At 42.4% G+C, this 13,978-nt stretch overlaps 1 protein-coding gene across 4 annotated transcripts in view; it reads left to right on the top strand.

Moving 5' to 3' along the window:
* Positions 1 to 9,591, top strand: part of LOC124121195 — a 34,087-nt gene extending 24,496 nt beyond the window's left edge. For all 4 annotated transcript variants that reach the window (XM_046484179.2, XM_048396112.1, XM_046484180.2 and 1 more), the window contains one exon: positions 3,424 to 9,591. In XM_046484179.2, the coding sequence (XP_046340135.1) occupies positions 3,446 to 5,410 (1,965 nt within the window). In that variant the 5' untranslated portion in view covers positions 3,424 to 3,445 and the 3' untranslated portion in view covers positions 5,411 to 9,591. The remainder of the gene's footprint in view (positions 1 to 3,423) is intronic.
* The last annotated feature ends 4,387 nt before the right edge of the window (positions 9,592 to 13,978 follow it).

The following is a 13,978-nucleotide window of genomic DNA, read 5'->3' as shown; positions in this document are numbered from 1 at the left end:
CAGATCAGTCACACCAATTATGTGGGCACGATCCGAAACATGAACATGATTTATGTCCCAGGCCTGTGTTTTATCTTGCGACTGTAGTTGACCAGACGTGCAGTAAACACAATAAACACGCTAATACAAAGGTGGAGAAACAATCTTTCCAGTTATCGACCAGCAAGGACGGGCAGTTAAAGTTAAGCACCCTCCTCGCTAGACGTGATTACATTAACCTCTACATAGTTAGAAATATTCCCACAGGGCACAATTCATCATTCGCTTTCAAGTTTTTGCTGAAATAGTTGAGATTTCATTCTTGCTTGCGTTTCCAACACCGAAAGAACTGATGAATGTACTGGCTCTGCAACAGAGAAGACGAGCGTCTTATCTCTCATGCTCATTTCTTTGTTGAGATAAAGTCTTGTATTTGCAATTTGTTATTTGAAAATTGGAGGCTGATAAAAAAATTAATTCTGAAGCTGATATCGATTGCGGTTGGTTAGTTCCTTCATGTCAAAACAGTGCATGAGCATGCCCTAGCCAGAGGCCGACACTCCAAGTGGAAAGTAAACACACATCCTCCATATTAACATGTGCCTCCAACATCCTTGTTGAAACCTGATCATTGACATTTTAGTCACCATTCAACTGTTAGGGTTGGACAGGGTACAGTCCAAGTGTCTCATTCTTACCGAAACTCCAATAGTACTTGCTTAAAAAATGAATGTTTCGATAAAAATACCGTTAAGAAAAGGCTCTTTGTGTCCCCATGTTTCCCAAGCGCATCCTGAGGTTGCATAATTTCTGATTAAAAGTGTGTGTATGTATGATGCGTAATCAGCCTTATTCTGAAGTAAGTCACCTGTAAGTTTGAAATATAGGCTACAGCACCAGGAGGTCCGGTCAAGAGCATCAGTTCATTGCAATGCGTCACGACAAGACCTATTATGAGCTCAAACAGTTAAACTAGTTGCTGGTATTGTCGTTGTGTAAATATACTGAACAACAAAAGTTCCTGTGACATTGAATTAGCTTTAATGCAAAGTTATGTTTTTTACCAAATCTGAAACAATTTCTGTTTGCAACAGATAAAAGACTCCTGTAAGTGTTCAAATGGTTTAATTTGCCATACTGACTTCAGAAAATGCGTGATTTCATTTTAAAAACCATGAACATGCCAAAATGTCAATTTACAAATCAATAGCGTGTGTGTCCACCACTGGTTGCGATGCAAGCAACACATCTTCGTCTCAGGGAATGGACGCACAAAGTCCTGTGGGATATCTGTCCATATCTGCTGGAGCATGTTTCGAAGTTCCTGGAGTGTCTGTGGAAGACGTGGTTGACGTCGAAGGCGCCGATCCATCTCATCCCACATGTGTTCGATTGGCCATGGGATGAAAGTCACATTGTTTTCTTGAAGGGAATCCTCAACAAGTCGAGCAATATGAAGCCGGGCGTTGTCATGTTGAAAGGTAATGCCTGGGCCATGACGACGCAAAAGCGGTAGAACAATAGGGCCGATGATCTCGTCGCGGTGAATAAGATTTCGATCTTCCACTATCAAACGGGTCCTCTGTCTTGCTGTAATCCCACCCCATACCATAATGCTGCAGCCCCCGAACCGATCTTCTTCAATGACACAATGATTGACGAAACGTTCACCTCGACGTCGGTACACTCGAATCCGTCCATCGTCCTGAGATGAAAACGAGACTCGTCAGTGAATACGCATGAAGACCTCTGAAACCAGGAAGACCTCACACATACCTATTTACACATTAACCATAACTATTTACACGCATGAAGACGTTACACGTACCTGCAACTATCTACACACATGAAGACGTCACAAATACCTGCAACTGTCTAAACACATGAAGACGTCACGCATACCTGCAACTGTCAACACGCAGGAAGGCGTCACAAATACATGCAACTATCTACACGCATGAAGACCTAACACAAATCTGCAACCAGGAAGACCTCAAACATACCTGCAACTGTCTAAACACATGAAGACCTCACACATACCTGCAACTATCTACACGCAGGAAGACGTCTCACATACCTGCAACTATCTGCACACATGAAGACCTCACACATACCTCCAACTATCTACACGCAGGAAGACCTCACACATATCTGCAACCAGGAAGACCTCACACATACCTGCAACTATCTGCACACATGAAGACGTCACACATACCTGCAACTATCTACACGCATGAAGACGTCACGCATACCTGCAACTATCTACACGCAGGAAGGCGTCACACATACCTGCAACTATCTGCACACATGAAGACGTCACACATACCTCCAACTATCTACACGCAGGAAAACGTCTCACATACCTGCAACTATCTGCACACATGAATACCTCACACATACCTGCAACTATCTACACGCAGGAAGACCTCACACATATCTGCAACCAGGAAGACCTCACACATACCTGCAACTGTCTAAACACATGAAGACGTCTCACATACCTGCAACTATCTGCACACATGAAGACCTCACACATACCTCCAACTATCTACACGCAGGAAGACCTCACACATATCTGCAACCAGGAAGACCTCACACATACCTGCAACTATCTGCACACATGAAGACGTCACGCATACCTGCAACTATCTACACGCAGGAAGGCGTCACACATACCTCCAACTATCTGCACACATATAGACCTCACACATACCTGCAACTATCTACACGCAGGAAGACCTCACACATATCTGCAACCAGGAAGACCTCACACATACCTGCAACTGTCTAAACACATGAAGACCTCTCACATACCTCCAACTATCTACACGCACGAAGACCTCACACATATCTGCAACCAGGAAGACCTCACACATACCTGCAACTGTCTAAACACATGAAGACCTCACACATACCTCCAACTATCTACACGCATGAAGACCTCAAACATATCTGCAACCAGGAAGACCTCACACATTCCTCCAACTGTCTACACGCACGAAGACGTCACATATACCTGCAACTATCTGCACACATGAGGACCTCACACATACCTGCAACTATCTAGAAACATGGAGGCGTTTGTTAGTAGTGAACTTGAAAAGCTAATTTCAACACATTTTGCAATATTTGACTGACAAACCCGCTGGGGTTAGGGGTTATCAAACGAGAAGTAAGTAATTAAATTTAGCATGCGTTTCGTCTTGTATCGATACAGAAGAAACGTATCGTGTATCGTATTGTCACCTGAAAACTCACGATGCACCGATACACCGATGTATCGTTTCACCCCTAATAGTTATTGCGTACTTACTTCCTAAGTATCGTAGAAATCCTATTTGTTTCAAATCGGTGAGTATTAATCACGCTATCATCAAGCAGCCTAAACCTATGTTCGTATTTAGGATTTATTACCATGATTATGACATGTTGTACTTGTTTCAGATCCCCTCGATGTGTGGCGAACATGGGTCCCTGGTTTGTAGTGGTCATCATCTTGATGGCTTGGCTGACGGATGCCTGTGACTTGCCGGATTTTATGCAGACACAAAACAGTACACAAGCGTGGTACTCACATGTCAGACACGACAGGCCTGGGTCAAGAGTGATTGCTGTTCAGGGGGGCACCATCAGTATTAGAGACACTTTGCGTGCAACAGAAGATCATTGGAACTGTACTGTTGCCTTAAAGGACAAGTATGTGGTACAGAAGGACCAAGGGTCCAATCAGATGTTGTTTTCCTGTGTGAAGTTCTACAGGAGAAGCAAGTCAATAGTACAAGTTGCATGGTCACAGTCAGGTAATAAGTTAGACCCCGAACATCTCTGCTCTGAGACGAGTCTGACACCAGACCCCTGGCTACTGGTAGCATTCCATGTTTTGGAGTCCGATTTCTCCCCTTGCTCTGTGTCAGGTGGCTTCAACATGAAGATTGAGGACTCATACGGGAAAAGAAATCCATGCAACTTAATGGACCTGCCCATGCGCCTGGAGAGTGACTGTCTGGCAGGGGAGGGCGTCACGTTCAACTTCCGTTCCCAAAACTGCCTGCCTCTTGTGTCCATGCGCATTGTCCAAGAAACGCTATGTGTGGCCAGCTGGTCCTCCCGAGGCAGCCACTTCTCCGTGCTGAGGAAGCACAACGTCGACAACGTCTGGTGTCTGAGGATTCCCCGAAGGGAGCACCATACCAAGCATGCCATACTGTTCACTGACGCGGCCTGTGTTGAGACAGACGACCATGAAATGGAAACTGTAACGTATCTGAATATATTCTTAGAGCGAGTTGTGTACAACAATCTGTGCGCTGATGAGTACCCTGAATGTGCCGATATGCCTTGTAATAGTTACACTCGCAGACAGTGTATGAAGACATGCCGAGCCTGTGACCCGCGGAGGCCTGCTGCCATATGTTCCTACCCCAGGAATTACCGAGGCTCGTTCACCCTTGTGGATAGAGATGGAACCAAAGCTGTGGAAATCACTGAATCTATGATGACCATACAACATGTCGGCACTTTCCAGTGTATGGTATTTAGTGGCAGCCCATCTGCCTCCAAACATATCTACAGTACTGTGTCAGTTACACAGAATGGTTGTCGGCCCAGGTACAACTGTGTGAAGCTCAAGAAACTCGGCCCCTCTGTGTTAGCGTACAGTCTCAGTCAGAGTCTCGTCTGGCCCATCGTTGACGCCCAGCTAAGCGCATCTGCATGTGACAAGAGAAAGTTTACTGCTGATTTAGACCCAATATCCGACCTTTATAGGTCACATTTTGACACAAAGAAGCCTATAGTTGCGGAGTACCCGCGCCCAGTAAGTGTCGCTTGCAACTTGACATCAGCCTATACCATACAGGCAACATTTCAGGATGGCCACACCTGCCCCGGCAGCATGTATGAAGACTGCAAGGAGCACAGTCGTCTCAGAATGGATTTTACTGAATGCCTCTCAGCACCTTTGATCAATGAGTATAAGTGTATAGCTGTATTTGAAGGGCAATACTGGGAGAAAATTGTGCTTATTCAGAATACCATTGATGAGAGTGATGCTCGTTGCATTGTGTTCAACCACCTGAAGAAACTAGAGGCTCTAATCATGAGGGCGGGAGAGTGTGATAAACTTAGCTGGAGATTTGCTAAAAATGATGTCAGGAAAGCCTTAGTGACGCTTCAGATCAGGCAAGATATGTTTCCGTGTAAGAACTTACCAAGTGTAGATAGGACTACGTCAGCCCGTAAAGGCCAATTATCCAATGACAATGTCTCCACTCTCGTCACAGTTGACCCCACCCCAGGCCCTCCAACCCCCTCCCGTCCACGATCCGATGACAGTTACCAACATGTAGACAGTGTACACTCCGCTGCCAACTCAATGTACGTTGTCAGCAGCTGCGTGATTATGGTGTCCATTGTCTACTCAGGTCTTTAGTTGTTAAAATGCATCAACACATTATTTTTCCGGTGCGATACTTTATGTCTGACAGGTAAGAGGTTTTATCAAGCAGCAGTTTCTGTTCCCTGTAACACACCATGGTGTTTCTGTTCCCTGTAACACACAATGGTGTTTCTGTTCCTTGTAATACACCATGGTGTTTCTGTTCCCTGTAACACACAATGGTGTTTCTGTATCCTGTAACACACAATGGTGTTTCTGTTCCCTGTAATACACCATGGTGTTTCTGTTCCCTGTAACACACAATGGTGTTTCTGTTCCCTGAAACACAACATGGTGTTTCTGTATCCTGTAATACACCATGGTGTTTCTGTATCCTGTAACACACAATGGTGTTTCTGTTCCCTGTAATACACCATGGTGTTTCTGTTCCCTGTAATACATCATGGTGTTTCTGTATCCTGTAACACACAATGGCGTTTCTGTATCCTGTAACACACAATGGTGTTTCTGTTCCCTGTAATACACCATGGTGTTTCTGTTCCCTGTAATACACCATGGTGTTTCTGTATCCTGTAACACACCATGGTGTTTCTGTTCTCTGTAATACACCATGGTGTTTCTGTTCCCTGTAATACACCATGGTGTTTCTATTCTCTGTAACACACCATGGTGTTTCTATTCTCTGTAACACACCATGGTGTTTCTGTTCCCTGTAACACACCATGGTGTTTCTATTCTCTGTAATACACCAAGGTGTTTCTATTCCCTGTAATACACCATGGTGTTTCTATTCCCTGTAATACACCAAGGTGTTTCTATTCTCTGTAACACACCAAGGTGTTTCTGTTCCCTGTAACACACCATGGTGTTTCTGTTCCCTGTAACACACCATGGTGTTTCTGTTCCCTGTAACACACAATGGTGTTTCTGTTCCTTGTAAAACACCATGGTGTTTCTGTTCCCTGTAACACACCATGGTGTTTCTCTATCCTGTAATACACCATGGTGTTTCTATTCCCTGTAATACACCATGGTGTTTCTATTCCCTGTAATACACCATGGTGTTTCTGTTCCCTGTAATACACCATGGTGTTTCTATTCTCTGTAATACACCATGGTGTTTCTATTCCCTGTAATACAACATGGTGTTTCTATTCTCTGTAATACACCATGGTGTTTCTATTCCCTGATATACACCATGGTGTTTCTATTCCCTGTAATACACCATGGTGTTTCTATTCTCTGTAACACACCATGGTGTTTCTGTTCCCTGTAATACACCATGGTGTTTCTGTTCCCTGTAACACACCATGGTGTTTCTGTTCCCTGTAATACACCATGGTGTTTCTGTTCTCTGTAATACACCATGGTGTTTCTGTTACCTGTAATACACCATGGTGTTTCTGTTACCTGTGATACACCATGGTGTTTCTTTTCCCTGTAACACACCATGGTGTTTCTGTTCCTTGTAATACACCATGGTGTTTCTGTTCCCTGTAATACACCATGGTGTTTCTATTCTCTGTAATACACCATGGTGTTTCTATTCCCTGTAATACACCATGGTGTTTCTCTTCCCTGTAATACACCATGGTGTTTCTGTTCCCTGTAATACACCATGGTGTATCTATTCTCTGTAACACACCATGGTGATTCTATTCCCTGTAATACACCATGGTGTTTCTATATTACCTGTAATACACCATGGTGTTTCTATTCCCTGTAATACACCATGGTGTTTCTGTTCCCTGTAACACACCATGGTGTTTCTGTTCCCTGTAACACACCATGGTGTTTCTGTTCCCTGTAACACACCATGGTGTTTCTGTTCCCTGTAACACACCATGGTGTTTCTATTTCCTGTAATACACCATTGCGGTTCTATTCCCTGTAATACACCATGGTATTTCTGTTCTCTGTAATACACCAAGGTGTTTCTATTCTCTGTAATACACCATGGTGTTTCTATTCTCTGTAATACACCATGGTGTTTCTGTTCCCTGTAATACACCATGGTGTTTCTGTTCCCTGTAATACACCATGGTGTTTCTATTCTCTGTAATACACCATGGTGTTTCTATTCCCTGTAATACACCATGGTGTTTCTCTTCCCTGTAATACACCATGGTGTTTCTGTTCTCTGTAATACACCATGGTGTATCTATTCTCTGTAACACACCATGGTGTTTCTATTCCCTGTTATACACCATGGTGTTTCTATATTCCCTGTAATACACCATGGTGTTTCTATTCCCTGTAATACACCATGGTGTTTCTGTTCCCTGTAACACACCATGGTGTTTCTGTTCCCTGTAATACACCATGGTGTTTCTATTCCCTGTAATACACCATGGTGTTTCTATTCCCTGTTATACACCATGGTGTTTCTATATTCCCTGTAATACACCATGGTGTTTCTATTCCCTGTAATACACCATGGTGTTTCTGTTCCCTGTAACACACCATGGTGTTTCTGTTCCCTGTAATACACCATGGTGTTTCTATTCCCTGTAATACATCATGGTGTTTCTATTCCCTGTAATACACCATGGTGTTTCTATTCTCTGTAACACACCAAGGTGTTTCTATTCCCTATAATACACCATGGTGTTTCTATTCCCTGTAATACACCACGGTGTTTCTATTCCCTGTAATACACCATGGTGTTTCTATTCCCTGTAATACACCATGGTATTTCTTTTCCCTGTAATACACCATGGTGTTTCTGTTCTCTGTAATACACCAAGGTGTTTCTATTCTCTGTAATACACCATGGTGTTTCTGTTCCCTGTAATACACCATGGTGTTTCTATTCTCTGTAATACACCATGGTGTTTCTATTCCCTGTAACACACCATGGTGTTTCTCTTCCCTGTGATACACCATGGTGTTTCTGTTCCCTGTAATACACCATGGTGTATCTATTCTCTGTAACACACCATGGTGTTTCTATTCCCTGTAATACACCATGGTGTTTCTATATTCCCTGTAATACACCATGGTGTTTCTATTCCCTGTAATACACCATGGTGTTTCTGTTCCCTGTAACACACCATGGTGTTTCTGTTCCCTGTAATACACCATGGTGTTTCTATTCCCTGTAATACATCATGGTGTTTCTATTTCCTGTAATACACCATTGCGGTTCTATTCCCTGTAATACATCAATGTGTTTCTATTCCCTGTAATACACCATTGCGGTTCTATACCCTGCAATACACCATTGCGTTTCTATTCCCTGTAATACACAATGGTGTTTCTATTCTCTGTAACACACCAAGGTGCCACTGACTGTCTGATCTAGACATACTCCGGATTCCACAATGTCATACGCAGCCCAGTCATTACTGTCCTTGTAGAGAATGCTTACGTTTGAATAACCAGCTCAACGTGTTACACAATATTCACATTACGATCAGGTGAAGTAAAAGAAAACACAGTACCTGTCTTCATAAGGACGAATATAGCGTATTACTACCCGTAGGTGATTGATAGACGGATGTTGTCCAGACTGGGTAGCTTTCTTTCGCTACATTCCTGTTAGTTCACCCGATTGAGTGCAAAGTGAACGTTTGTCATGGCGCGTTGTACATGGCGCGTTGTACACCGTCTTTAACGTTACATTTCCGATATCAAGGCCTATGGAGCTGAATCTCCGCATACATTATCCCAGCTGTGGCGTTTCCAAAGATGTTCACAGAATATCAATCCCACTTGAAACATTGTCGCCATTATTTCGTTATAAGTCAGGTGGGCTAAAGAGACGTGCCACTCTTGTAAACACCACGTTGTACCTGTCCACACCCTCAATGGTGTATACACGAGTGTAACTAGTTTATTATATAAATTTAGTAAGTAGGATTAAACACACAAACATACAGAGGAAAGTTGTTATAATTTTCTATGGAAACATCTGATGTAATTGGCAGTCACAGCTGCGCATTTCATAACACCCTATGCTGACTGTATGTCATGTTGTCATTGGCGATCCCAGTCTGTGACGCCTGGTGACATGTTGCTGTAAACATGAACAATCTGGCCAACTCGGGCTGTTACTGTACTTGTCCAGAAGACATGGCAGTTTTTTCTTGTACATAGTTTTCTCAATCCTTCCTACTGGAGTGGTATTTTTGGACGCATGGATGCTAATTACTGAACTTACTGCGGGTTCATGATGTAAGTAACAATTAGTTCAATTACATTTTCTTCATTTGTGTCAGTATTGTTATTTTTGTGAAATGACCCAAGCGAGAACGCTTGATGTGGAATATGAAACGGGCTTATGCTATCATCACTAGCATTATCATTATCATCATCCAGTCAAATTGTATTTATCTATAAATTCCACAACAGTGACAGAAGAACTCACCATTAGGTTGGACATATACACTACAAGAAATGATCTGACATGGCATATGGAGTGATGCCATATGTGACGTACACTTATATACATTAAAGCTAGTCCATGATTAAAGTAATCATCAGACAGAACCCTCCATGATTAAAGTAATCAACAGGACAGAACCCTCCATGGTTAAAGTAATCAACGGGACAGAACCCTCCATGATTAAAGTAATCAACGGGACAGAACCCTCCATGATTAAAGTAATCAACGGGACAGAACCCTCCATGATTAAAGTAATCAACAGATAGAACCCTCCATGATTAATGTAATCAACAGGACAGAACCCTCCATGATTAAAGTAATCAACGGGACAGAACCCTCCATGATTAATGTAATCAACAGGACAGAACCCTCCATGATTAAAGTAATCAACAGGACAGAACCCTCCATGATTAAAGTAATCAACGGGACAGAACCCTCCATGATTAAAGTAATCAACAGGACAGAACCCTCCATGATTAAAGTAATCAACAGGACAGAACCCTCCATGATTAAAGTAATCAACAGGACAGAACCCTCCATGATTAAAGTAATCAACAGGACAGAACCCTCCATGATTAAAGTAATCAACAGGACAGAACCCTCCATGATTAAAGTAATCAACAGGACAGAACCCTCCATGATTAAAGTAATCAACAGGACAGAACCCTCCATGATTAAAGTAATCAACGGGACAGAACCCTCCATGATTAAAGTAATCAACGGGACAGAACCCTCCATGATTTTTTGTAATCAACGAGACAGAACCCTCCATGATTAAAGTAATCATCAGACAGAACCCTCCATGATTAAAGTAATCAACGAGACAGAACCCTCCATGATTAAAGTAATCAACGAGACAGAACCCTCCATGATTAAAGTAATCAACGAGACAGAACCCTCCATGATTAAAGTAATCAACGAGACAGAACCCTCCATGATTAAAGTAATCAACGGGACAGAACCCTCCATGATTAAAGTAATCAACGGGACAGAACCCTCCATGATTTTTTGTAATCAACGAGACAGAACCCTCCATGATTAAAGTAATCATCAGACAGAACCCTCCATGATTAAAGTAATCAACGGGACAGAACCCTCCATGATTAAAGTAATCAACGAGACAGAACCCTCCATGATTAAAGTAATCAACGGGACAGAACCCTCCATGATTAAAGTAATCAACGGGACAGAACCCTCCATGATTTTTTGTAATCAACGAGACAGAACCCTCCATGATTAAAGTAATCATCAGACAGAACCCTCCATGATTAAAGTAATCAACGGGACAGAACCCTCCATGATTAAAGTAATCATCAGACAGAACCCTCCATGATTAAAGTAATCAACGAGACAGAACCCTCCATGATTAAAGTAATCATCAGACAGAACCCTCCATGATTAAAGTAATCAACAGATAGAACCCTCCATGATTAAAGTAATCAACAGGACAGAACCCTCCATGATTAATGTTATCATCAGAACGTGCGTTGTAAAAACAAATTATGTCTTCGGCGTTAATCCCTTGTTAATCACGTGTAACACCAACTACATCATGTTGCATGTCGCTGTGGCGAGAATGCACGAGTACCTTCAAATGTTGCCCAGGCGAGAAGACACCGGTTGAACACCGAATCGTCGTTCCAGACCGATAGTTTACACGCCAAGAAAATTATTTCAACCAGAGCTGAGTCGGTTGGGACAAACAAAGGATTACTCATTCTTTGCTAAGTCTTTATTTAACCTCTCGCTGGGGCATAGCAGAGAAGCGTGTTGAGTGGATGAGTGAATACATGATATATATCGCTCTCTGTCTTCAGTACAACATAGATGGCATGTGTTAAAACAAACACTCCGGAAGTACAATGCAGTTATTATGGTGTTGTAATAGATAATTGTGATGTACATAAGAGGCATGGCGTGTTTGTTTTGGGTGTTTATAGGAATAACTCATTCCTCTTGCAGTGCCTCGTCAGAGTTCAACCAACGTGATCGGCGGTCATGACGAGGACGAACATATCTCCCTATCATGTCCCAGACGTGTTCAAGGGGCTCTGAACGATATGGGTTCATTGATGGCCATAGCATGCTATGGATGTTGTGTTGCTGGATGTGAGCTTTGACGATTCGTGCACGGAGAGCGGGCGTTGTCGTCACAAAACGTCGAAACACATTCCTTGCAAACGGAACAACAAAGAGTGTCAATATTTAGTATTGTACAGTCACTATTCCTTGCACAATATTTATATTTCATGATCCCCTACTTATTTTAGAGTATATTTTAAAACGGTTTCATTGTAAAACAATGGCAAAGTATTGGCCCTGTTGTTGGTCCTCGACAGTGGAAGGTAGGCGATATAATTCAAGGTTGAAACTGGAAGGTAGGCGATATAATTCAAGGCTGAAACTGGAAAGTAGGCGATATAATTCAAGGTTGAACCTGGAAGGTAGGCGATATCATTCAAGGCTGAAACTGGAAAGTAGGCGATGTCTTGAAGGTAGAAACTGGAAAGTAGGCGATGTCTTGAAATTGGAAACTGGAAGGTAGGCGATGTCTTGAAGGTAGAAACTGGAAGGTAGGCGATGTCATGAAATTAGAAACTGGAAGGTAGGCGATGTCTTGAAGGTAGAAACTGAAAGGTAGGCGATGTCTTGAAGGTAGAAACTGGAAGGTAGGCGATGTCTTGAAGTAGAAACTGAAAGGTAGGCGATGTCTTGAAGGTGGAAACTGGAAGGTAGGCAATGTCTTGAAGGTAGAAACTGAAAGGTAGGCGATGTCTTGAAGGTAGAAACTGGAAGGTAGGCGATGTCTTGAATGTAAAAACTGGAAGGTAGGCGATGTCTTGAAATTGGAAACTGGAAGGTAAGCGATGTCTTGAAGGTAGAAACTGAAAGTAGGTGATGTATTGAAGGTAGAAACTGGAAGGTAGGCGATGTCTTGATGGTGGAAACTGGAAGGTAGGCGATGTCTCGAAGGTAGAAACTGGAAGGTAGGCGATGTCTTGAAGGTAGAAACTGGAAGGTAGGCGATGTCTTAGATTGTAAAAACTGGAAGGTAGGCGATGTCTTGAATGTAAAAACTGGAAGGTAGGCGATATAATTCAAGGCTGAAACTGGAAGGTAGGCGATATAATTCAAGGCTGAAACTGGAAAATAGGCGATATAATTCAAGGTTGAGACTGGAAAGAAGGTAGAAACTGAAAGTAGGTGATGTCTTGAAGGTAGAAACTGGAAGGTAGGCGATGTCTTGATGGTGGAAACTGGAAGGTAGGCGATGTCTCGAAGGTAGAAACTGGAAGGTAGGCGATGTCTTGAAGGTAGAAACTGAAAGGTAGGCGATGTCTTGAAGGTAGAAACTGGAAGGTAGGCGATGTCTTAGATTGTAAAAACTGGAAGGTAGGCGATATAATTCAAGGCTAAAACTGGAAGGTAGGCGATATAATTCAAGGTTGAGACTGGAAAGAAGGTAGAAACTGAAAGCAGGTGATGTCTTGAAGGTAGAAACTGGAAGGTAGGCGATGTCTTGAAGGTAGAAACTGGCATAAAGGCGATGTCTTGAAGGTAGAAACTGGAAGGTAGGCGATGTCTTGAAGGTAGAAACTGGAAGATAGGCGATGTCTTGAAGGTAGAAACTGGAAGGTTGTGGCTATGTCTTGAAGGTAGAAACTGGAAGGTAGGCGATATAATTCAAGGTTGAAACGGGAAGTTAGCCGATGTCTTGAAGGTAGAAACTGGAAGGTAGGCGATGTCTTGAAGGTAGAAACTGGTAGTATTGTTTTCACGGCCACCCTTGTAATCTCCAACTACTTGTATAAAACAAATTTAACATGATGCCAGAGACTATGATCCTAATTATATCTGCATCTGCATAGGAATGTGTTTAAATCCTAATCGGAATACACACGTTTAGGGTCCAAACATTTGAAAGTAGCTCAGGCTAAACGCAACCTAAACACGACATCCCCATTATATAAACATGTTTAAGAAGACGTGCATATCACTGTGTATTAACCTAATAATCTTATCATGTTTAGAATTTAAACATAGTTTATATTTAATAAAATGTATATCTTTGGGCGTTAAGTCGAATATGGATAAGATGTATTATATAGATATTTAAATTATATGGCAGTCAGCTTCACAGGCACTTGCATAACACAGGTTCCACCGGTAATTAGCACGAACGTGGTACACTATTTACATAAACATGTACAAAT

Source organism: Haliotis rufescens, unplaced genomic scaffold (assembly GCF_023055435.1).
Source record: "Haliotis rufescens isolate VD_foot unplaced genomic scaffold, xgHalRufe1.0.p SCAF_15, whole genome shotgun sequence".
Classification (NCBI taxonomy): Eukaryota; Metazoa; Mollusca; class Gastropoda; order Lepetellida; family Haliotidae; genus Haliotis; species Haliotis rufescens.
The sequence above is the reverse complement of the archived record's forward strand: the minus strand, read 5'-3'. Positions and strand labels throughout refer to the sequence as shown.